This window comes from Scardinius erythrophthalmus (assembly GCF_964197995.2).
Source record: "Scardinius erythrophthalmus genome assembly, chromosome: 16".
Lineage (NCBI taxonomy): Eukaryota > Metazoa > Chordata > Actinopteri > Cypriniformes > Leuciscidae > Scardinius > Scardinius erythrophthalmus.
Window position 1 is genome coordinate 15,694,332 of NC_138236.1, and position 26,488 is coordinate 15,720,819.

The 26,488-nt window shown below is 37.2% G+C and overlaps 2 protein-coding genes across 2 annotated transcripts; one reads left to right on the top strand and one right to left on the bottom strand.

Annotated features, from left to right (window-relative positions):
* Positions 1–53: 53 nt before the first annotated feature.
* On the bottom strand, positions 54–13,566 carry dcst2 (DC-STAMP domain containing 2). Its single transcript, XM_081389738.1, has 15 exons — positions 13,293–13,566; positions 11,593–11,763; positions 9,142–9,243; positions 8,841–9,035; positions 8,190–8,255; positions 7,821–8,034; positions 6,725–6,882; positions 5,330–5,494; positions 4,887–5,054; positions 2,002–2,102; positions 1,568–1,698; positions 911–1,041; positions 717–804; positions 313–408; positions 54–212 (listed from the first exon to the last, which is right to left on the bottom strand). Exons 1-15 carry the CDS (start codon positions 13,435–13,437, stop codon positions 134–136), a joined length of 2,010 nt encoding a protein of 669 aa, XP_081245864.1. The 5' UTR covers positions 13,438–13,566; the 3' UTR covers positions 54–133.
* Positions 13,319–25,778, top strand: dcst1 (DC-STAMP domain containing 1). Its single transcript, XM_081389737.1, has 17 exons — positions 13,319–13,602; positions 13,967–14,043; positions 14,137–14,262; positions 16,444–16,518; positions 16,679–16,807; positions 16,935–17,074; positions 17,157–17,328; positions 17,422–17,565; positions 17,689–17,810; positions 18,201–18,355; positions 20,760–20,859; positions 20,932–21,027; positions 21,362–21,488; positions 21,638–21,754; positions 23,053–23,195; positions 24,582–24,692; positions 25,399–25,778. Exons 2-17 carry the CDS (start codon positions 14,001–14,003, stop codon positions 25,636–25,638), a joined length of 2,040 nt encoding a protein of 679 aa, XP_081245863.1. The 5' UTR covers positions 13,319–13,602; positions 13,967–14,000; the 3' UTR covers positions 25,639–25,778.
* Positions 25,779–26,488: the final 710 nt, after the last annotated feature.

Here is a 26,488-nt window from a genome sequence, read left to right on the forward strand (position 1 = left end):
GTTACAGTTTGATCAAGGTGGATAACAATTAAATAAAAACATATACAGCACCTGGTTTAACAAACATTTATTCAACACCACAGAAAACGGTGCTCTGCACATCTAAATTCGCTAAAACAAAGAAGCTTTGGCCTCAAACTCTGTTATTGGCAGCTATATGTTGATGGCTAGATTCTCCATTGAGCCATACAGAATGATCCTGACTGGAAAAACTGAAACAGAAAAAAAGACATAAGTTACTACTGCACTGCTAATTTGCATTTGTATAACTCAAATGTGTGACAAAGTTGCTTAATTACTTTGCACACACACCTGATCATAACTTTATTCATCTCTATGTCCTGACTAGTCTGCTGTGATGTTACAGCGGCCTCCAATAAATCAGCTTGCTCCTCATCGCTGGAGTCTCTGAAACTCACAAGCCTATATGTTTAGAACTTTCCTGTCCATTTTCAAAATGGAAAAAATAAAAGCTAATCTGAACAATGATTTCTTTTGGTTAAATATTGCCGGTTAAATAAAAGTTAAGCTGTCCATTACCTCAAACTATATCATTTCAATTTGTGAGAAACACACACACACACACACACACACACACACACACACACACACACACACACACACACACACACACACACACACACACACACACACAACTGTGCTATCATTGCGCTATCATACAAAGTTGTCTATCATTGTTCTGTCATGTGACGTACAGCTCTTGCTCCTCCTGGAACGTAAGCGGTCCCATGCAGATAGCACAGAGGTTCCCCATCAGTCTGAAGCACAGCGAGCAGTAACGGCCTGTGAGAGGAAATAAATTTGCCCGGCAGTTTGATCTAACAGTCTATTTCCTCTTGACAGGTAAATGATCTTAAATCAATAATTTCTCAAGAGTGAGAAAACCAACCTGTGCAGTGAGTGGTAGGGCATATATGCACTTCATCATCATGACCTCTCGTCTCCAACATTTTCCCACAGGCCATGCATGATTCTTTATTGATATCCAGGAGCCTGGCTATGATGACACCCCCCGGCAGGCTGCAAAAAAGGTGATGAGTGTGTGAATTTATTTTCATTTAAAACCATATTTCTGCAGGATAAATGGAAGATTCTGAGGAAGTCCTTTAAAACATTAACCTTCAGATAATACCTAATAGATAACTACAATTCAAAAACTTGTGGTCTGTAAGATTTGTGTTTTTGAATGAAGTCTCTAATGCTCACCAAAGCTGCATTTGTTTGATTAAAAATGCAGTAAAAACAGTAATATTGTAAAATATTACAACTTAAAAATATATTTTAATAAAATGTATTGTGCTGCTTAATATTTTTGTGGAAAGTGTGATTTTATTTTCTGGTTTCTTTGATTAGTAGAAAGTTCAAAAGAACAGCATTTATTTAAAATAGTTTTTTTTGTAACATTGAAAAAGATTTTACTGTCACTTTGAATTTAATGTGTCCTTGCTGAGTAAAAGTTTTAGTGAAAATTAATGATTACTGATCCCATACTAATAATGTATCTAGTGAGTGTGTTATTGTGGTTTTCATAGCAGTTTATACTCACCGTTTGGCCAGTGTTTGTATAAAGCCATCATGTCGCTGGTCCACCTTGTTTCGTTGTATTGCCCTCAGTAGGGCTTTTCCTAAAGACCCACGATGAGTAAGAATATGCCCGTGGAGGTACTGGATCCTCTTCTGCAACATGCAGACATTTAGAATAAACTATTCATAATAAAAGCAAACTGAAAGTAAAATAGTTCAGTCATTGTCCTTTTACAAGCCACATCTGCACAGTACTGTTTCTCCTCCATGAGACATAATTCTCTTTATAGATAAAAAACATTTTTTTAAATTTTTTTTTTATCAAGCATTTCTTAGCATTTTCTAAAAAAAAAAGCATTAGAAAGGTGACCAGCTCAGTAAATATTTGACAAATACTTTATATCTGTGACTAGTAAAGTTCATTTTGATGGTAATTGTGCTAGGAAACTTTCTTACTTTCTCTCTTTCAGGATGGTACCTGGCACACACAAACCTCTGTAAACGTTTGACGTAGCCACCAGCAATCACAATAAACAGCATGAAGCCATAAAGAAGACCTTTGTTTGGAGGGAAGACAAAAGTCAGTCATATAACCAAATAAAATTTAAATGTTTGCATTGTAAGATTTTTTAATTTTTTCGGTTTTAAAGAAATGTTATTTACTTGTCTTTACATTAATGCCATATAAAGAGGCAATAATGCTGTTTGCTTGGAAAGTGCCTGCAATCCGTAAAATTATCTTGATGTAGAGTATAATCAAATGTAGGCCTACTTGACTTCCTTTGTTTATGATGTAGGGCAGGATAAAATGAGCAAAAGGTGTGAAAAAAAAGAAGAAAGGAAATTCACAAACTTGGCGCGTACAACCGGCCACAAAGGTTAATAAGAGGACACACTGTTGTGAAGAGAAGATGATAAAACCACAAGCAGAGATAAGACTACAAAGACTACAGTGAGTGAACAAGGGGAAGAGTGCAAGAAAACAACAGTGTGTGCGACAGAGGAAGGACATCCGTCATAATAGACATCATGAGGTACAGAGACTGATAATCCTACAAAAGAAAGACTGGATCATAGATGACAGAGGATTTGATGAATTAAATGGAATTGGAATTCCACAAAAAGTAGAGCAGGGGTGCCTAATCCTCTTCCTAGAGATCTATCTTCCTGCAAAGTTCAGCTCCAACCCTGATCAAACACACCTGAACCAACTAATAAAGATATTTCAGAGTGTGTTTATCATATTTATATTTATTCAGGTGTGTTTGATCAGGGTTGAATCTGCAGGTAGGTAGACCTCCAGGAACAGGAATGGGCACCTCTGCTATAAATGAGGGCACCTCTGCTATAAATGAGCACCTCGGAGTAAAGCACTCATCAGATGATGCCTGGATTAAGCTTGAAGGAAACCTGATACCCTATCAAGGGATGCTTGACACCATCTCCAATATTGCTGTTTTTTGGTAACAATACAATGCAGTTAATGCAAAAATAAAACGTTTCACAGACAGGGCTTAGATTAAGCCAGGATTAGGTCTTAGGTCAGTTTAAGTGGCTTTCATAAAAGTGCCTTAGAAAAAAAAACATTACTGTGTGCATCTTGAGACAAAGCAATGGCTCTGACATATTTTAAGATATTTAAAGGAGAACTTGGCAACTCTAGCGAACTCTAGTCACTTCTTCGCTGATTTTCCCTTTTGTTGTCGCATGTTTTCCCCACGAGCTCCCCCTACAGCTGTGGGGGGGCGTATATTTCACAACACGGTCGTAAAAAACTCACTTGCGGCGGCCTCCTCCCCCTCTCTACCGCTGCTCATGTGCGTTTGTTTTGATCGGAGCAAGCCAACTGTATTGTGTGGAGCTATGTCTACCGAGGTGGGTAATCTGGTAATACATCATACATGCGTGTGTGTTTATGTTGAATTGCCGTAAAGCGATTCGTGTTTCGCGCTCGTTCTCGTTCTCGTTCTCGCTTCTCACGAGACTTCCAATTTCTATTTTGCCGGGACGGTAGTCCCCAAGTTGCAAGGTTGGTTTTCCGCCTGGGAACGCTGGGGGGAGTGGGGAAAGTCACCAATATCACCAGAACAGGTTGTTTAACCATCCAAATGATTTCTAGACAGTTTTATTAAGTTAAAAAAGTTACCAAGTTCTGCTTTAAGTTACTTTCAGTTGAAACAGCTCAAACTGGCATTTAGTCTGGGACTAGCTTAAGCCTTGTCTGTGAAACGGGGGGGGGGGGGGATCAGATAAAATAAAAGCTCTGGGTGCTTCTCATCTCTTATTTGTGCATCCTCGTTTCCTTTCCTCACGTCTTAGCTCCACCCCCTTAGGATGTGAGGGACGGATACACCTGTGTATCACACTCATGACTCCTCAGGAAGCTTGCTCATTCCTCGTTCCTCGCCTCCTTGCGGTGCAATTAGAGAATTGAGATGCCCTTCAACATGGCTGAGTTCCATCGGTTTCCGGGCCACGAGCTGGAGGACGGAGGAGCGAGGAAACGAGGAAGCGTCAACTTGAGTATTGAGAAGCACCCTCTATAATTAAGCTCTAAACCAGCAGTGGCCCTTGAGGTCCACTTTCCTGCACATTTTTGCTCCCACCCTCATCAAACACACCCGAACAAGCTAATCAAGATCTTTAGGATTACTAGAAAGTTACAGGCAAGTGAGTTTGATCAAGGTTGGAGCTAATTGCTGAGGGAAAATTGACCTCAAGATCCATATTGAGAACCCCTGGTTTATAGCTTGATTATAGATTTTAGCTTTAAAATTAAAGTTTTAGTTTTGCATTAACTGCTTTGTATTGTAACCAATATGTTTTGTTTTGTTTTGTTACAACTGCCTCCAGTGAGACTTCACTTATTACTACAAACTGAGCCTCAAACAAGAACAACCACAAGGTAGTCTTCTACGTCATTCCTAAAGAACTTCAACCTGTGGGTGGGTGAGTACTATGGCTATCTGAAGAATCATAGGGTTAAAGTGATAAGATAAAAAGACACAAGTAATGGCATATGTCTATTGTTTTTGCTATCTCAAAGCTGTGATTAGTTGAGTTGTTAAATAGGTCTGGTTAAAAAATCTGTTTATTGAGATTTAAAGATTCAGAAAAACAACTGTAGTTGCTTTCTAGCTCAAGTTTCAGTAAAATTATCTTTAAAACATTTTGAATTGACAAATCAAAAGCACTTTTTGAGTAAACAGATTGAACTGTTTTAACTGGTCAAATGTTCCATCCGCTGTTCCAGTGTCGACCACAAGGAGTCACTCTAAAACAATAGACTGCATTTACAGTATGTTATTAAAACAAATGTGTAATTGTACTTGTAGTTGTACCAATGAGCAGGTATCTCATGTAGTCTGGCTCCAAAGGTTTCATGAGACATTTCTTGCTAAGCACAGTGATGTTTCCTTTCTGCAGGATGTCAAAAGAGGCTGCAATGTCCCTAAAGATATCTGAGGCGTAACCAGATCCATTCACTTGTACTGCAACCACTATAGGAGCTGGAGGTGAACAAAAAATTTGATTAAAATAATATAAAACAGAATATGCTAGAATGATATATATAGAAAGTAAGCAAACCATTGACTTATTACAAGTTTAAATGTAAAAAATTGGCATAAATATGTATTGTAATGTGAAAATAATGATGAAAATATGTCCATATTATAAGTCCCAATATAGTTAGTTATGTTTGCAGTGGCATATTAGTGAAGTAAATTGTGCAATTCAACAAAAACATGCATCGAAACCATGCTATGGTTTTCGTCTTGTGTACCTTGGGTCACGATTTCACCCTGGGCCTGGTGGTGTACCAGCTCAAACACCCAGAACACCATGAGGTCAACAGCTATCAGTATGGCTGTCATGACCATATACCTGAACAAAGACAACATCTGACCTGCCATAGTCCGTCTCTCTTTCGCAGTCAGATACAGAGAGCCTGAGGAAGACATGAGAGCCATTATTAGAGTCGTTCTAGGTCTTAGCCAGATGTGTGTATCTCTGTGGAGCTTTTTAGGTTTTGAACTGGTTTCGCTTCAGAGCCCACATCCTAGCCTTTTTATACCTTGTGTACACTACTATCGATCAAAAGTTTGGGGTCAGTTCGTTTTTAAACTTTTATTAATAAAAATTAGGGCTGTCAAAAGATAAATAAAAGTTTGTGTTTACATAATATAATATATGTGTGTGTACTCTGTATAATTCTTTTGTATATATAAATACACACACATGCATGTATATATTTAAGAAATATTTGCATACATATACTGTATATATTTATATATAATTTATATTATATATAAATATAATTTTTTTATATATAGATTACACATTTTTCTTAAATATATACAAGCATGTGTGTGTATTTATATATACAAATTTAATTATACACAGTACACACACATATATTATTTAAACACAAACTTTTATTTTGGATGCGATTAATCGCGATTAATCTTTTGACAGCCCTAATAAAAATTAATACTTTTATTTCTCTTTTGGTTTCTATTCATCAAAGAATCTTGAAAAAGTATCACAGTTTCAACTAAAATATTAAGCAGCACAACTGATAATAACCAAATCAAAATTGATAAGAAATGTTTCTTGAGCACCAAATCACCATATTAGAATGATTTCTGAAGGATCATGTGACACTAAAGACTGGAGTGATAACTACTGAAAATTTTGCCTTCCCATCACAGGAATAAATACAATTTTAAAATGTATTCAAATAGCAAACGTGTAGGCTATTTCACAATATTGTTGTTTTTACTGTATCTATTTGACCAGTTGTGATGTTTTATTGGTTAATATGCCAAAGTACTGTAGAGTTTGATTGGATCGAATGTACGACCTTTGACAGAAAAAGTTTCTCCCAAAACAGACGTGCAACACATTTTTTTGGGTCACCAGAAGTGTCCCAGAGCAGTTTGCTTTACTACAGCAGTTTGACCTTTTGACATGTCCTGTCTTTCTGAGTGTGAAACATTCCCTGTTTTCTGGTACTTGTTGTTGACCTTTCCCTTGTGAGCTTTTTCTCATCTTTCCTTGTTAATCTCTCTCAGCTCAGGGTCCTCCTCCACATTTTCAGCTCTATTTCTCTTATCTAAATGTCTATGAACATTCTTTCCTTTCTTCCTTCCTCTTGACCCTTCAAGTATATACTCACAGGGCCTGATGTAGGTGAGAGTTTCTTTGTGGCTGAGGGGAAGTACTGCTGCTTTGCCCTGTCTGGAGAACTTCCTGTCCAGCTCAATGAACTGGTCAGTTATGTAGATGTTCTCAAATTTATCATTATGAAGGTATCGATGTTTGTACAGAACGGCCCTGTTCACAAACACATTAAAGGACAATGAGCATTACACAAATACAAATGGATATACTCTTCCAAATTTTGGATAGACCCCAAAATATGATGATCCCATTGTGAGGGACCATCTGAGCGTGATATTATAAAAACATCAATTCAGTGTCAAATTTGTTAAATGTTAACATACATAATCCTTTTTAGAATTTATTATAAATTGTATTGCAATATATTTATGTACTTAATAACAATAGAAACAATAATTATTATTTTATATGAATATGAACAAATAAATCATTTATTAATAATAATAATACTATTAGTATTAATGTTTTCAATTTTGCTTACAATTATTGTTTAATAATAATACTTATAGGGTAGCACTTTATTTTACAGTGTTACATATGTTATATGTACTTACCATAGTAATAACAGTAAATTATGCATAATTACATGCAACTAACCCTCAACCAAATCCTAATCCTACCCTAACCCTATAGTAAGTACATGTAGTTGCTTAATATTACTGTTACACTGTAACAATGACACCTTAAAATAAAGTGTAACCACTTATAGTTATTATTATACATATTCATAATGTATCAAAGTACTGTGATAGTTATTGGTTATACTATTAACAACAACAATAATGAACTATTAGTATTTATAATAACACTAATTGTTATCGCTATAGGCTAATTATTACTGTTGTTGATATAATTATTATTATTATGTAATTTTTTATGTTAACAAAAGGTGACAATTCATGGCTCAAAAATCCTTATTCTCTTATTTTAGGACTACAATCTTAACAGCTTTATTCAGTTCTGACTAAACAAAGTGTTAACAAACAGATTTTGTTAATAAAATAATTCCATGACAGTACCGACATGTGAAGATATCTAAATGTGTGTGATTTATTGACTATAGCAAGTTGTATTTAACAGGAAGTACATACTGGAGATACATGTAGAGAAGCAGGAAGAAACCCATGTATGCAAGTAGGACCTTGAGCTCCAGGAGGAGGCCCATCTGCTCAGACACCTCCTCCATCATCTCCTGAGCAGCATCCTGCATGGACTGACTGTTGTTCAGAAGCAGATCAAAGTCGAAGGAGGTAGAAATGTTGAATTCAAATTCTTTTTTAATTCGATCGAATGCCACAATGGTTGCTAGAGGTGACAACAACAAAAATGGCAATAACAATAAAAAAAGTATTTTTCTGAACTGAAGTTTTAAGAGTTTTTAAAGAATCACTCCATGCATGCCAGTAAATCACCCAGTTCTGTTTAACATAGGTGAATCTCAGAAGGTGAATTTTACTTACGATAAGCCAAAGCAGTCTTCAAGTGGTCAGCAATATATGATGGTAAAATGCAGAATAGCTGTCCCACTGAGCGAAAAGTCCATTAAAATAAAAAAAATAGGCATTAATTAAAATCTGTAAAATAGCTTCTTTTTCAAATACATTTAGTAATAACATGCAGTTTTCATAAGTTAATTATCCACTAAAGAATTGCACTAAACAGCAGAACTTTGTTCAATAAGGCTGTATAGGATTCATTTTAGCCCTGAGAGGTTATGTTTGGATTTGCTGTCAGATGTGATTTGCAGATTTGCAGTCAGCCTGTTGAGAAATGTGAGAGATGCATACACATGGGAACACAACCACCCCACTCATACTGTAACATTTAGGGTACTTAAATGTGACAAACTGCTCCCACAAGAACACACTGTAAATAAACTTTTGTATATATTGAGCATGTGAGATGAACAGTACTTAGGAGGCTGTCACAGGAACCATTTTTCAGTTTCTACAACGGCAGAATAGATCAAATATACAGAAATATAATAAAACCAAATCACTGTGATGCAGAAAATAATGCAGTAATGAATCAGCGTGCTGTGGATATATGGCTTCCTGTAAAGAGGGTAATGACAGGGCTTTTAAGGGACTAATCATATGCCAGAGACGCACCGCGTGCGAGCCCGCAGAGAGACTGGAATCCATCTAGGATGTGGCAGAGAAACGAGAACACAGAGAGTAGCTCCATGCAGTTCTCACGGCCCTCATCGAACAGCTTAGTGCACTTCTGATACGGCAGACCCAGCTTGTCATTACACACATCACCAATATCTGCCAAGAAGTGCAGTACCTTTCTTAGAACACGAGCTGAAAAGGAAATAGAGAGACAGAGAGACTCAAAGCTCAGCAAACATGAAAGAGCATAGGCCCAGATGATGGTGTTACCGGATGTTTGGTCGACTGATTCACTCACCAACATGCCGCACAGATTCCGTCAGAGCTCTGATGAGGTTTTGTGCTCGACCTGCCATTGAGTAAGCATTCCTCGCTATCTCCTTAATCTTACTCAGGGCCGCTTAAAAAAAGAAGAAGCCATTTTCAGAATATTAACACAGAAATATGTACAACATACAACTGTATTTTTAAGTAAACCATAAAACTTTGAGAATATTTACTGTTAGGGGTTAACAGTTTAGGACCCAAGGACCAGGTGTTTGAAAGAAGTCAGACCCAGAGTCAGAATTATAAAAAATTGAAGATAAGTTTTATTGAAGATAGTTTGCAGTTTCATCAGCAGAAGTCAGCTTCAAGACTCACACAGGAGTTCGTAGGCCGCCCCGCTTACAGTTACAAAGATCACAGCAGTATACCGTACACCAAGGCCTAAGCTACATCATTGCTTACAGGCTGAATGATTCTGATTGGCTAAGAAATTGATAAACATAGTAATTTTCGACACATATACAGATAGACAGAAGCATATCTCCATAGATTATCCCGCTGACACTCAGACCCTGAAGTTAGGCACGTTGTGACCTTCCAGGTCGCAGATTTGGGTTGCTGGGTGCCAGCATGTCTCGAACAACAACTCAATCTCCAACAATGCTAGTGGTTCCTTAACCTGTAAGCAAGAAGACTAACACACACACTGACACACATCTTTTCCAAGGTTGGATTTGGCCAGGCTATAAACTATAAACAGGTAGCCTGGATGCCAGCCGAATTTAGCCCCGCCCACAGAATTTTTAGGTCGGGAAGTTCGGTCTGGACTCGATCCGTTGAGGAGCTATTATGCCCGAACAAAAATTGTTCGGACCAATTAAATTGTCAGGGCAGGCTTTATACGATGATACGGACAGATGAGCAACGTAACGTAATCATCCACGTCACCAACGAGCGCTTGGGTTGAATTCGTTTACAACAAAGATGACTGCCGCTGAAGAATTGTTATTTCACGAGTTCACACTTACAAATAAGTCAGATAGAATAAATGCATATTTGGCGTGCTGTCCGAGGAGAGGCTCCGGGCTCGGTATTCATCCCGAACCCAAAGTACTCCCCCGTATTCCTGGCTGTGAAAGAACAAGCCGAGAGTGAGTGGAGGGATGCTGGAAACTGTCAAGGAATGTTAGGTGAGTTGACATAGTGAATAAATCATATTTTTTTACATTCTATGGAATAAATATATGCTTCCTCTCATGCTGATAGTGTAGACCGTAGACGGTCATTGTTTGATGACAAGTTGATTGGATTGATTATTTGAACGTGCTCCTCTCGAACTTTGTTTATAAAACATTGTGTAGATTCCGCCATCACGTCTGTTATAGAATATATCGACAGCGCATTCATTTTAAAAGAGGAACAGAGAACCGCGATCAAGGCATTTGTCGATCGTAAACATGAATGAAAAACATACGTCACTTACTCCGTTGCTCTGATTGGTTGTAGGTCTATCCAATTGAGTGCAGAGGCATTTTCCTTCCTGGTTCGGTTGAAACACGCCCCATAACCAGAGCACAATGGAGCAGTATCAGACTCATATTCTGACTAGAATCTGAGTATGACGACGTCAGGCTAATAAACAGGAGTCTCGTCTCAAAACATCAAGATAATGCGTTCTTTCTCAAGGAAGGCTACATTTTAGTCTAAGTAAGGCTTTAACAAAGAAATGGTCCCTTAAACTATTGGCTTCAATGACCCCTATGTGTTTTAACCATGGTTTTAACATGTTGAAGACCTTTCTCAAACACAAAACCAGTCCCTATTTAATTTCTGGAAGCTGGGATAAATAGGCAAGCACTGTTACTGCATTCAAATATCAAATACAGACATTAAAGAATACATGAAAAGAACATTTCAGTAATCACACTGGTAACTTCTATAACAAAGTAAAATCTCCAGAGAAGTCATTCAACTCATTTGATATTTAGAAGGAAAAATATTGATTAATACCTTGATTATAATCACTCATTACATATACATTGAAGCAGCAGTGGATTCCAATCCACCCCCTTCAATATATATATATATATATATATATATATATATATATATATATATATATATATATATATATAAATATATTAAATAAATATATTATATTGTATTATTATATTGTAAAATATCAGTATTTTATCAAACAACTTTTTTTCTGCAAACCAGAAGACATTTTGAAGAACTGATTATTACAGTGAATGTCAGTTTCATCGTATGGACAAAAAAAATAAACAAATACAGAGACATCTACTGTGTTTCGCAGAAAAAAAGGTGAGGGTGAATAAATGATGAGAATTTACACTTGTACACTATCTTTTCAAGTGAATTGGGTATGATTTTCTAAATATTCACTATTTAGTTTTGAGCAGATGTTGGTGTTTTTGAATGAGGTGTATTGTTGACATGATGATCTTGCAGATGGACTCACGTAGCAGTGGGTTGGCGGCACGCTGCAGGAGTTGTTGGGTCTGATTCATGGCAAGCTCTGCACCACAGATCACACTGTCTGCGGCCCGTTCAACATTCTCCATTGTGTTGCTCACGGGGCCATGGATAACCAAGGTACAGATGAGGAAAAGAAGGATTTTTTTACCCCTGACTTAAAGGCAAAAAAAAAAAAAAAAATGTGTGAGAGAGGTGTTTTGATGAGTAGGCTAATACAATTGGGAAAATTGAGAGGTGATAAATTATTAATAATACAGATGATTTAACAGTGGTTTTAAAGTTAATTCAAAGGAGATTTAAAGGAGACTAGCGCTGTGAAAATCAAATACTTCCCTACTATATAGTACACGAAAAACCACACCAACAGAGTAATATGTCCGAAAACATAAGTTGTGTCCCAAATGACACACTATACACACGATGTACAATGCACTATGTACTCAGCCGTGTAGTGTAGTGTATGCATTTTATACGGTAATTTTGTCATTCAGCATAGAGTCTGATAGTAATTAAAGCTGCGACCATTGAGAGCATGAAGTGTAGTTAATTAAGTGCATCGTCCGGGCATTTAAAGTGTGTAAATTTTAAGAGTGAACACAATACTTGCTCTACTACAAAACATCATAGAACAGTGCTTAAGTATGCAAATTGAGATGCACCTAGAATTCGAAAAACAGTTGCACATCCACTGGACACTTTACTTTCCCATGAGGCCACAGGAGTGTATTTGTGAATGGCAGTGAACCGATGCGACTGACACTGAAGGTCACATGGCAGTGACAACATGATGGGTGTAGTATGTCCAAATTTCATTCATACTACACATATTCATACTATATAAAACATACCTTTTTAACGGTCGCAAAGTATGTTTCAAACCAAATGTAGTAGCCTACATGTAGCCTACAATATGCGATTCTGGATGCAGCGTTGGACTTGTCACGTAAGATTTTGCTGTATCTCAGTATCTGTACATTTTTTAGACTAGATCTATCCATCCAAATTCATAAAGTCCAATAGGCAATAATCTCTAGCAATGGTTTTGTAATTTGGTTCTAAACATACAGTTTTAACCCCCCTTTTTTTCACCGTTTTGCTATAGTTGTGGAGTTAACAAGAGAACATTAAACTGGCATAGCCTACATTCAGACAAAAGGTGAATTTTAACTCAAATTTGTGTTGTTTGTGCAAAAGGAATTTTATATTTATATTTTACATGTTTATGTTTTGAGATATTTGCACGTTACCTATTACATTTTTACAGTTTAAGAAATTGCTGTGTGTTTCATAATTGTTTTTAATGTTTACCTTTTGCTGAAAAGCTTGTAACTTAGGCCTATAAGCTGTTGTGTGACAGTATGTTCAAAACGTAAAAGTGGGTGTTCAACAAACTTTTTCCCCATCGACAGTGAAAGTGGAAATATTCATTATTTTCTTCTATTTTTTCTTTCCTTTCCATCTTTCTATCTTTTTCCCCCAAAGGCTTTAAACTATGCATCTACTCTAGCACAGAGAAATGGTTAAAAAAAGAACCGAAAGAAAGCGTGACAAATAGCCCAGGTCTATCCCCTATTATAGGCTTAAATGTTAAATTATAAGTTCAGCAAATTGTTAATTTACATGTTCACATGTACCAACACAGAATACGTTTATAATGAAAGAGATTGACAGGTGTTTAGTTACTTGAGCACAGCATTGGGATCATCAGCATGACGTTGGTGCGCACGCGGTCGGAGAGACCCGCTCCAAACCCCGCAAAAGCGGCGAGGATGCCGGTAGTGGTGACGCAGAACCAGAGACCGTTGTTCTGGATGAACAGCGCTGTCATACCGTACACTGAAGCGAGGAACAGACCCAGAGTAAACCCAGCTAGGCTGCTTTTCACCTGACGCGTCGCCGAGCTACGGCGCAAACGCGATATTTTCCTACCGAGAGACTTTAAAAAAGGTCCCTTTGACATCCTAAAGAGAAAGGGAGTAAAAAGATTAAAAAAGTAAGCAACTTTATTAGATGTTTAGCGATTTAAAAAAGAGAAATATGAACTAAGGTTAACCCCAAAAACATCGCTGCCTATGTTGGGCCTACCTGTCCACTGTAGAGCTTGCAGTAATAAGAATAACTGCTTTTCAATGCAAAATATAGCTACTGAATTTTTTATCAAAGTTTCACTTATATATATGTTGACAGGTAAAGGGGTGGTCTAGGAACCATTCAAATAAAATTGTAAAGACGGTTGTTTTTTTGTTGTTGTTGTTGTTGTTGTTGTTGTTGTTGTTTTTTACACCAAATCCATGAGGGCTCATGCTAACTGTCAACTGACTCCTTGTTGCATCTTTTAAAACGGCTTTCTTTTGCAGTCAGTGTTGTGTACCAGTGAAGAAGAAACCAGTGATGGAGTGTCTCGGGGAAACCAGATGTAAAACACCCCACTCAAGTGTGTTTATCTTACATTTTGTTTTTAGATAAGAATTTAAATTTATTAGTTGCTGTCCAGCATATAGATTTGACTTTTTGTGTGAATTTGCAGCTTTAGAGCAGGTGTGTAAGCGCATTCTGCCACCTGGAGTTCAAAGGTTCCTGTTCGGCCCCCTGTCAGAGTTTCCTGTGGTCCGGCATCTCACGGGCGCTGTGTTTGGAGCTTTGAGTGGTGTGGGTAAGAAACTCTGCAAAACATGGTATACACACTACCATTCAAAAGTTTGGGGTCTGTAAGATTTTTAAAGTGTTTTTGAACATTTGATGTCTCTTATGCTCACAAAGGCTGCATTTATTTAATGTTAAAGGTCCTATGATATGCTGCTTTTTGGATGCTTTTAGGCCTCAGTGGTCTCCTAATACTGTACCTGAAGTCCCTTTCCCGAAATTCAGCCTTGGTGCAGATTTACAGTCTCTACGAGCCAGTCCCACAATGAGCTTTCCTTAGGACATGCCATTTCTGTGTCTGTAGCTTTAAATGCTAATGAGGAGGAGAGAGGCGGGGCAAGGTGGTGGGTGGGGGTGTGGCCTTGACCAGCTTGCGGCCACGGTACCATGCGCTAATGTTTACAGTCAGTGGATGTATCGCAATGGCTCGTAGACACGCAGTCGTTCAAGCTTTCCAGTTTGACCCAGAATCTGATCCGGATGGATACCCGTCAACATTTGGGTACCAAAATATGGGAGACCTGGGTGGGGGGTTTCAGTTCAACCACATGCGGCTTCATGTCATCTATACATTACACACCCCATCGCCAAATCATAGAAAAATTCAGTTAAGACAGTTGTATTCATCTTAACAATACACAACAAATCAATATAAAGAAAAACAGATTTCTAAAACAAGGTATTGGCCACAAATCTGTGAGTACAGTTTGCAAAACTGAACAGGTGATGTTGTGTATTATTGTGAGAAACTGTTCCAGCGGGTGGAGTTTACTGGTACTGAATATTACACATCACCTGTGTATACTCCATTAACTGAAACAGATTTTCACTGGAACTAAATATTACATCAAAATATTATGTAATCAGTCAGCATATTGTTGTGTAACTTTACCTATTTTTCACAGGAACAGAATATTACAAACAACTATTGGAAAGAACGATTTACAAAACAACAATTGCGAAAGTGTGCACGGGTTATAAATTTGTTCAATGTTGCCTTGTACGTAGTTTTTTTTTTTTCTGTATAGTTCTATTTTGGCTTTCTCGTTTGTCCCTATTTTTGTTGTGTCCCTTTTGAGCCACGGGGCGAAACGGGTACGGATTGAAAAACCAAAGCAACTGTACGGTTTACAAATCTGAGCACAGCTGAGACTTTTTCTCTGGCAGGCTACTTTTGGCGTAGGATATTTATTTCCGTCAACGTCAGGCTGTGATGTCAAATGAATTTCCAGGAATGAGTGATGCGCTTTCCGCTTTTAAAGTTTTATAAAATAAGTAAGATATATGTGTATATTTGTACATTTTGTGTGTGTGTTTTGTATATTTTGTGTTCATTTGTACATCCAAACACTGAGCAACTGCCATGCTTCGCTCGTTTGCGAAGAAAAACCCAATATCACGCTTGCACGGTTGTAGCTCATTTTCTCATGGGCAGGCCAAATTCTCTGGGCGGGCAAAGCTGAGAAAGGGGAGGTAACCTTTCCCTGTATGACGACATATAGGAAAGATTCCAGATTGGCCCACCTGAGCTTTCATTTTCTCAAAGGCAAAGCAGGATACCCAGGGCTTGGTTTAGACCTGTCGCCATTTCTAGCCACTGGGGGACCATAGGCAGGCTAGGGGAACTCATATTAATGTTAAAAACCTCATAAAGTGACATTTTCGTGCAATGGGACCTTTAACTGCAAATACAATAAAGCACTAATGTTAAATATTAGTACAGCTTAAAACAGTCTGTGGGTCCTTTTGTTTGTTTGATCTGTTTCTTTTTTTCTCCTCGTTTTATTTTGATAGAAATGACCAAATTTGACCTTTATTACCTTTATTTCAATGGACACTTTCTTCCTGTAAATCATTTATCTCTGACATTATTTATTTAGTTATTTTATTTTATTTATTCTTCTGTATGTATGTTTATCTGTTGCTCTTCTGTATATCTGTTTTATATCAATGCTGGTAACTTTGTTTATAAGGAAAGCACAAAGATTTGGTCCCAAAAAAGGACAGCATTTATTTGAAATTGAAATCTTTTGTAACATGTCTTTATTCTTACTTTTGATTCATTTAATGCATCCTTGCTGAATTTAAAGTCTTTCTGACCCCAAACTTTTAAATGGTAGTCTATAAATGATTGTTTCATGAATTTTATAATTAACATGTGATACTAATCTTGTCTTAACCTGTTTTTAAGGTTTATTTTTCGGACTCATGCACAATATTGTCATGACAGCAGTACAACGTGTTGTTGTTGGATGTGTGTTCGTAGGCAAGTACACTGCAGAAAGTAAACATTTGACCCTCAAAATTGTATTTAATATAATCAGGTTTATTCAGTCATATAAAAAAATATATTCTTCAGTGGCATATGCTTTTTTTTTAACTTAAAGGTGTCTGCGTTATGTGTCCTGCATGTTGTGTTTGTGTAGGTCTGTGTAGTCTTGGAGGCATGTTTTCCTCACTGTTCCGTTGCTCCGTTCTCCTGATGTTTCCTAGTATGATTGGATCTCAAGGTCGGACATTCCTGATGGTTTTTGTGCTGCATGGACTTTACCACGGTAAAAATCTTAGGGTCAGGAATATTCAACTGTGTGACTGACAATGACACTACAAAGCACAGATCTCAAATGTTGACACATGAGCTTTCTTTAGCTTTTGACCCATCTCCTGTGCTTATCCCATCAGGCCCCATTGCAAATATCCAGCATAATGTGCAGGATGTGGCTTCCTCCATGGGCTGTAATATAGACCTGCAGATCACACACAGCAAGGTGATGTGGAGAATGCTGACAGAGCCTTATGTGCAAGTAGTGGAGGAGATAGTGGTGAGTCCTGACACTGAGTGTGAATGTAAAATTTGCTCATATGAGTCATGGAAATCTGTTCCACAAACACCTTTCTTCTTAGAATGACAGTGAGGAATTTCAACAAATGTCTCAAAATGTGAGCAAAAACTTCCAGAAGATCCAGGATGAGGTAATGGGTCGGTACGGATATGACTCTCTTGGTAAGGAGTCCGTCCATACGGCCAACAGCACTCAGGAGGAGTATGTAGCGAAGACTAGAGGACGTTGTGACTGTGAGTGTAAATGAGAAGAAAACAAGCTATTATAGACTGTGTATGATAGAGGTTTTATGCTTAGCTTTGTCTAAATGATGTTGTGTGTAACAGATGTGGTGCAGCAGGGAATTAGCCGATGTCAGGATTGGTTCAGTGCTAAGTGGAAAGAGTGTATGGATACCATTCAAGCCCCTCTTATAAACAACTTTCTCTGCATACCTATGCAATTCCACTTTCTGTGTGATATCACGAGAGGTAATATTTGCATGTTGTATCTGATCTTTACATTTAGAAATCAGGATCCCAGGTTTTTTGAGTTTTTTTTTCTTCTCTCTCTCTCTCTCTCTCTCTCTCTCTCTCTCTCTCTCTCTCTCTCAGTGATGACATCATGGTGCACAGAGGAAATCCCAGTTGAGGGAAACTTTGGTCAGACCTTCGACAAACTAAATGACTCCATCAACAGGCTTGCAGAACACTTCACCACCAATGTAGTGCTTAAGGTATTGCAAACCCTCTGAATTTTAATATAAAAAGGTAAAAATCTTAAGATTGCCACACCTCCTCCAAAACACATGAACGCACACAGCCAGAGTAGAATCTGCAAAGCGTCACGAGAGAGAGACGGCGTTAAATTACCTCATGTTTTAAAGCACATAACATTACAATAATAATGAATGTAAACAATTTACAGAGCTCTGACTTATACCACCTGACTGCTGCATATTCATTTCGGCAGTATGTAAATTTTTTTATATTTAGAACACTTCTCTTATTGATTGCTATCAGGATGTGAATAGAGTTTAAACCAGTATAGCAGAGTGTTCGTGAAAAACATTACCTACCATATCTTTAAATTTAAAAAACATTTCTTCTTATGATTTGTCTTTAAGAATTTGGAACAGCAGTCAGTGTTTGGAGTGAACGTCCTCCAGAATTTCTCTAAGGAGCTGAGCCGTGTGTTTCAGGAGAAAATGGAAATTGCTGAGAAGATAGCTGGGGTGATTAAGTTCCTTCTCTCATTCACCTTCATCACGGTGTTCACCTCGTAAGTTCTCACTCTTTCCTTAAGCGCTGTTGTGCTACATGTGACCTTACCAATAAAGGTACAACTTTGTCAAAAAATATATACATGTGCACTTTGTACAGTGTATCTACTGAATTATTCAAATAAAATAACAGGTAGTTCTATAAATAGCCTAATATTTATGTGTGTTTTTTTACTAGAAAGTATCTGCCAAGAAAATATTTATTTTTGTATTTTATATTGTATAGTTTATCGTATGTATATATAATGTAGTTTTACAAACTTACACAAATTTAAGACTTTTGTTCTGCTTTTCCTCAAATTATGGATGAATTAAATTGATCAAAAGTGAGAGTAAAGACTTTCACATTGATACTAAATAATTCTATTTCAGATCAATTCTGTTCTTTTGAACTTTCTATTGGTCAAAGAATCCTGGAGAAAAAAAATTAAGCAGCACAACTGTTTTTAACGTTGATAATTGTTAATTCAGCATTCATAAGAAAATTCAGCTTTGCCATCACAACAATAAATTAAGTTTTGCAATTTAAAACATTATTAGAGAAAACAGTTATTTTAAATTGTAATAGTAATCATAATATTTCTGTTTCACTGTATTTTTAATAAGATTGGAGAACATAAGAGACTTCTTTCAAAAAAAAAATTGTGTGTATATATATATATATATATATATATATATATATATATATATATATATATATATATATATATATATATATATATATATATGTAAGGGATAATGTATAGAGAGGCGGTTGTTATAGCGAATAACAAGCCCGACAGGCTGAACGAGACCCCGACGCGAAGCGGAGGGGTCTTGACAGCCTGAAGGGCTTGTTATTCGCTATAACGACCTCCTCTCTATACATTATCCCGCTTATTACATGGCTACCTACAAAATAAATAAATAATTTGACACGAATTATTGATTTAAAAAGGAGTTTATTGATTTAAAAACGATTGTATTGCTTCCGCCAAAGAAAATAGTCCGTTCCGCGTCCATAGCAACGCGCTGTTTTTCATGGCAACGGTCTGTTATACTCCGCAGCGGTCTGTTATAAAGAAATAACAGACCGCATTCTACATTGGAATTCAGCCAAGCCATGTAATAAATATATATACAGTATATATGTATATATATGTACATATATTCAGAGAGACATTTGATGAATAGAAATGGAATAATGAGTCCCTGAGGCAGGCAGTATGTGGTGTGTCCACTAGGGCTCTGATGATAACCGCAATACCGCAGTGTAGAGGTCATCAGCGCACTTTTTTTTAATTCTTTTTTTTTTTTTTACAGATTTTACGCAACTTGTTGAAACTTTGAATAATTGATTGTACAAAAAATGGGTTACAAACCATGACAACTGTTCCATAATTCCTATTAAACTCAAAAGATATAAAAAAAAAACAAAGTTATAGAAATAAATATTATTTTGTGTTATTATTGATAAGAACTGAGCAAAACCTATGGATACTAGAGATGGGCATTTCAAGCAAAAATTACATTCAATGATCGCTGGGAATTATTCAATTATTATTCGAAAGCAATTATTACCGGTAAAACAGCGTTCGCTCAAACCCCGCTCTGACATTAAATTTCTCTGTACTGTACTATACGTGTTGTAGCCATTAAAGAAAACGCATTTAGTTTCATATTTATGTTTAAATAATATAAAGTTATTTATTTATTTATTTAATCTATGTTGATTTTATGAAAAGCGAACAGCATGAGTAACAGCATAAGGAGTGGGTCAGACATGATTTTGACCACAAGTTTTGTTTTGTAGAAAGCCTTTCTTCAAAGTGAATTTCGTTTTGTATAAATTGTATCTTAATTTTTAATCAATGTTTCATCAACCAATTGCCTGGATTTAATAAATAAAAAGTATAGCAGACAATATAATCAGGACATGGAGGCGCCGGCACGATCACTTGCATTGCACGTGAACTGGAGCTCGTCTCATAAATGAACCGAAACTTGGAGCGTTTAACCACCAAACCGCGTGATTTTTTTATTCTTCACCACGGTAAGAAAAAATCCCATACCGTCACAGCCCTAGTGTCCACCAGCTGCTTTAAGTGCTTCAGTGCATCTCGTCCTCATGGACTGAGCCAGATTTGCCAGTTCTTGCTGTGAGATGTTACTCCACTCCTCCACCAAGGGACTTACAAGTTCTCGAACACGTCATGTATGGTTGCACATGGTCTGGCACTGCAAGGGCGATCAGCTGTCCTTCCTTTCTCTCTGTAGCACTGTCGCAGACATCTTACATTATGAACATTGCAATTATTGCTCTGGCCACACCTGCAGTCTCGTACCTCCCTGCAGCAGGACTATAGCATGTTCCCGCAGGTGATCGGAGATGTTCAGTTTTTTTTTTTTTTTTTTTTTTTGCAGAGCATTTGGATATGTTCGTCAATTTTGCAGAGACATTCATTTTGACAATGTCTACATAACTACTTACTTCAGACAGATTGATGCTCGCAGAATAAGAGCTGTAAGTTAAAATCTTAAACGTACACTTACACATTCATATCTGTGTTTGCACTAATTTGAGCTTTTGTTTCAGGGGAAGAGGCATTTGTTACCACTGAAGAAAGCAGAGCAAGAGAGTTTGATCAACCCATGGAGCTTATTTATCCACCCAAGCGAGCTCATGCCTGTGGTACTTTTTTAGGGCTGTATGATATTATGGTCCCTGTGTTCAGCATTTAATTCATGTTCTGGCACCAAACAGAATTGCTAATGTAATGTTTTCAAACAGGCTTTTCAAACACTCAAACAGATAACTCATGTCATTGTCTGAATCAGCACTGCTGTGTTAGGTTGGTGAGGAGCCTTAAAGAAACAGCAATGTTTTGGTGGTGCCACAGAGCCAAAGTGTTGGTGCTTTTCAGGGAAATAATGGCTGGCTTATTACTTTGCAAACAGGAAAGCATTTATGTATTTTATAATAAGTTGATGTTTTTTGTTGTTCTGAAACAATGTCTCTCGTGCAGATTGTGGCCTTCCTGCAAGTTGCATCTCTGGCTCTGTTTGTGTGTGTTCTGCTGGCTGTTGATAGAATCCTGTACAACATCTTTGACCTCATCCGAAGACACACTTTCACCACTTACTCTGTTACTAGTGAGCACAAATACAGACTTGTACATATGTATGAGCATGAGCAGTGTTTTCCTTCAAGATTAAAGGAATTAACATGTGCCTCTACTTTAATTCCTCTCATTGATTTGATGTAAATAGTATGTTTTCTCTCTTTATCTCTTCTTCTGAAGGTGTTCAACATGCAGACATTGTAATTGGTGGAGATTCCATGTTAGCCAGACTTCTGCGGAAAACCATTGGGGCCTTCAACACCTCCTCCAATCTTGATGTGCAATCAAGTAACTTGCGTAGGTTATCTACTACTTGAGTGTCAATGTTCTCTCTGCAAGTGAGAAATTTACATGACAAATTTTGGACAAAAGAGATGACCATAAAAGCCCAGGCACAAAAGCCCAGTGGAGATGAAAGAGAAAAAAAGATCTAGAATAAAATAATCTCAATACAGCACAGTTTGGATTAACTATACTTCTCTTATGTTATCGGATCATGGCCTAGATATCGATATAATATTTTTGTATTGCCCTGTAAGTCCCTGATGTCTCAAGATCACTCAAAGGTCTCTGTTTGTTGTAGCAGCCCATGTACCACAGCACCCCCACACTGATCTCAGCTAATGTGGGTTTTAATTAATAAACTGTTTGCTCATTTCATGAGAAGAAAAATCTATTAAATTAATTCTCTATTCTGTTGGTTTTTGTTTCAAAATACAATTTCAAAAATATCTGGTTTCATCTTAGTGTAATCTTTCTGGCAGAGAAATGCACCAGCTTTAGTATTAGAGAGATTGTGAGTGTACTTGTGAGTGGCTCAATGTTACAGTCGGTATTTTCTGAGGCCAAGTGACGTCTACGGTCTGGCCGTCTATTTAATCTGATCAGAGTTAAACTCAAAGCTCTGATTGTGCTTGTTTGTCTCATCCAGATAGGTCTAAACTAGACCGGTCGCCACACGGCAGTACACATGCAGACAGCTGATGAGAGGACTATTTATAACACTAACATGACAGCATGCATGCTAGACAACATAATGACGCTACATTAGTTAGACGACAGCCATTGTATTCTGTTTACTTACTATGTAACCTGATCCATTAATTGGTTATTTCTGTCTATATGTTCAAAAGTTTGGGGTCAGTAAGATTTTTCTTTTTTGCAAGAAATGAATTCCTTTATTCATTTATAAGTGACAGTAAGGACATTTATGTTTTAAAGGATTATTATAGTTTTCAAATACTGTAAATGCTGTTCTTGAACTTTCTATTCATCAAAGAATCTTGAAAAAAATATCACTGTTTCCACAAAAATATTAACCAGCACAACTGTTTTCCACATGATCATAATAGGAAATGTTCCAAATCAGCATATTAGAAGGATTTCTAAAGGATCATGTGACACTAAAGACTGGAGTAATTGCTGCTGAAAATTCAGCTTTGCCATCACAGGAATAAATGACATTTGAAAATAAATAACCGTTATTTTAAATTGTAATAATATTCACAATGTTGCTGTTTTTACTGTAGTTTTGGTCTCCTTTCTTACGTCTTTGCATCATTTTTGTTCTTTCGTGTGTATGTTTATGTGTGTAGATTGTTTGCCCCAGCCACATTCTCTGAGCCAGTCAAACTACTTGTGGATCTTCCTCCCCCTTTTACTGATGTGCCTCATGTGCTGCCTGCAGGTATACACCAATCGTCTGCGCCGGGTCATCACCACCTTCTACTTCCCAAAGGTAAGACCACCTGCCCCGTTAACACATTTTCACTGACTCACTCCTGTCTTTCGGTCAAACAGTCCCATTCAGTTCAGCAACCCAACAGTGAACAATGCCCTATGAATGACTAATTGTGTTTGTTTGGATCGAGAGACAGAAGCTAGTACTCCTGGCAGCGTGTTTATCATTAACAATATTGGTCAGTCATAAACATCAGAAGCTCCTTATGCTTTCTTTGGCTAAGGAGCTTAAGATTCACTGTTCTGCATGTGCTGCTGCTTTCTAATGCTGATCACGTATAATATTGCGACAGATTCAGGAATAATAGCTGTTGGACTTGTGGGTAATGTGTGTCAAGTATCAAGCTAATGCTCTGTTGATGATCTCATAGTCGAAAGGCTTTTTTAAAACATAAAGGTTTGTGTGATTAAATGTTCAGTTTTTTAATAATATTTCCTTTTTACTAACACATTTCTTTAGTTAAAGGAAATTTTATAAAAGTATGTTCAACAATTAATATTTTTAAATTAAAAGTAAAACAATTAAAAGGTAGCTTTATTGGCAGTGCATTTCACAAAGACATTTCCCAAAAGAATTCGCTCAGCAGGAGAATATTTATTATTTCGCAGGCTGTTGTTTTGGCACTTTACACTTGGCACAGGAAGGCTTGAACAAATGCTAAAGGTCTCCTAGCATAATTGAAACAAACAAAAAGCACAATAATAGGCAAAATGACGTCCTCTGATGTCAGTTCTCCAATTAAAATAAACTTTGCACTTTCATTTTATTTGAAATAGGGTCCAGATTGCAAAAAAAGTTTTAAACAAATTAGTGTAGTATAATAAAATTTCTAGTGTAGTAAACATAATAAACATGTTCTGACTTGAATAATGCATCTTTGGGTTCTTGGCTTAGTCCTGCACTGTTTTTGTTGAACGTGTGCGACTAGTCCATGGAGTGAAGTAAAACCCTTATGCGATTTAATCGGTTTGGTCACGATTGTAACCGATATCCTGATTCAGTAGGTTCAAAGCTTCTGAGACAGTGTGCAGTGTACAGGGAGGATACTTTCTCACACATACTGAGTGAAATCTGTGTTCTCTAGTGTGTATGCGGGTGAAGCACTAATAAGATAAGAGGATTTTAAAGTAATAGCATTAGATTTGCAGCATTTTGTGGGCCCGTGTCGGCATGAGGAGGATTACAGACCCCCTGTGAACCCTGATTCAGCAAGTATTACCCTGATTCCACAAGTATTACCTCATTCATGAAGAGGTGCACACTGGTAGTGTTTTCATCCCTATAATCCTGCAGGAGAACACTTGTGTATTTATTCCTATAATCTGAAATCCATCTACAGCATTTCGCTGGATGAAACCCATCTAATCCATCCTGCTTTTTCAGAGAGAAAAGAAACGGATCCTCTTCCTCTACAACCTACAGATCCAGAAACGCATCTCCTTCATCAACAGACAGCGTCATCGGCTGAGAAATCAAAAACAGACTTTTATAACGGTGTGTATGATACATTGGTATAGGACCCAACAGAGAAAACACACTTTTTCTGTTGTTGTAGATTTTTAGCTTGCAACTTTAGAATTTTCACATCTCAATTTAAAAAATGCAGAATTAAGCACTCCATAGGTCATACATTCAGTAAAATCGGAGAAAAAGCATGAGACCAAGAAATTGCATATTTCCGAAAACAGTATGTGAACAGGGTAATATGTCCAAGTTGACAATGTAATATTCCCGGATGACCTAATAATTCCAACGAGATTCTATCCTGAGGCCACAGGAGAGGATTTGTGAATGGCAGGCAGTGAAGTGACGCAACTGATATGACAAATTTAGGTCCAGATTACATTCATACTATATAGAATTTGTTTTTAAAGGTTGCAAAGTAATTCCTATTTAAAATAAGTATCTACTCAAAAGAGTATGGGATTTCAGACACAGCATAAGTTGAAAACTTGGTTAGATTCATCTGGAAGTACTTCCCTTCTTATAAAAACGGCCAAATATTTTGTGGAAGATCATCTATCTGACAAGTAAACTAAAACAATCAAATCATTCTTCAATAGCCGCACCTCTCCAGCTGTAGCAGTAAATGCACAACAATGGCCTTTCTTAGGGTTACATGCCAAAATGGTCAACAGATTTAATACTTTTGATAAATGAGTGTCAAAATATATATTTATGATCTCATCTTCTCTGCCAGGTGCTGTCGGTTCTATTGGCCCTTCTAAAGCGTGTGGGCTGTAGGTTGCACTGGTGCTGGGTGTGTGATAGGTTTGTGAAGCAGAAGCAGGCTGTGCAGTGCAGTTCTGTAGGCTGCACAGTGATCTATTGCCAGCAATGCTGGACAGACCTGGGCAACATCTGCTACGCCTGCTTCCCTCATAACCGGTGTGGACCACAAGATAACGGCTCTGATTCTGATGTGTACTACAGCTGCTGATGAACTTCACTCCACCTTCAAAGTTCAGCTACTAAAGTTTTCACAGTCTCAAACTGCATTAATGGCTGATAAAACTTTTTTTTATTTCAACATGTCTTCTTTGAACAATTAAAGTGGCTTTGCTAAAGTGTAAACAACTGAATTTTGTTAAATCAAGTTTATGTGAGCAAGGTTTTTACCCAGAAATTACTTTCATGGTGTCCCCTGCTTGACCATGTTTGAAACACTATACACTGGTCATTTATAGGCTATAGATTATTGGAAACCATAAGAAAAGGAGCACACGTGATATACTTTTTGATATACACGTGATTAATTTTATTAATTAAATAGTAGGCTATGTGAGAAATACCCGGATGGTAATTCTACCTAGATTTTTGAGTGCACATGATCCAATAGATGCCTATACATTTTTTTAACGAATACTGTTTAACGGATGTAAAGTAAGCAGTTTATCAAGTGTACTCAGACAGTATGTGATTTCGGACGCCGCTGTCAACGTTTTCAATAAAAAATATTTTTGTTGTAACTTAATTTTCGTAATCTAGTCTCGCCCAATGGGTTTTCCGGGGCACCAAATAGGCCCAACGTTTTGAATAAGTAGTAGAGTTACTGTGTTTTGTTTTGTTCATAGAGCCTACTGTTCCCGACAGGTCTTCACCTTATATTTTGTTTGTTTGTTTTTTTGTTTACAGTAGTCTATGGTCTTAACAGAAGAGCTCTAGCGGCACACTGTTGCTATGGTTACTTAAGGCGATTTCTTTACACGAGGCACGAGCGCTCTGACAACTTGCAATTAAACTTTTGCGGTAATTTTTTTTGAAAACTCAAAATGTAAAATTAATATATA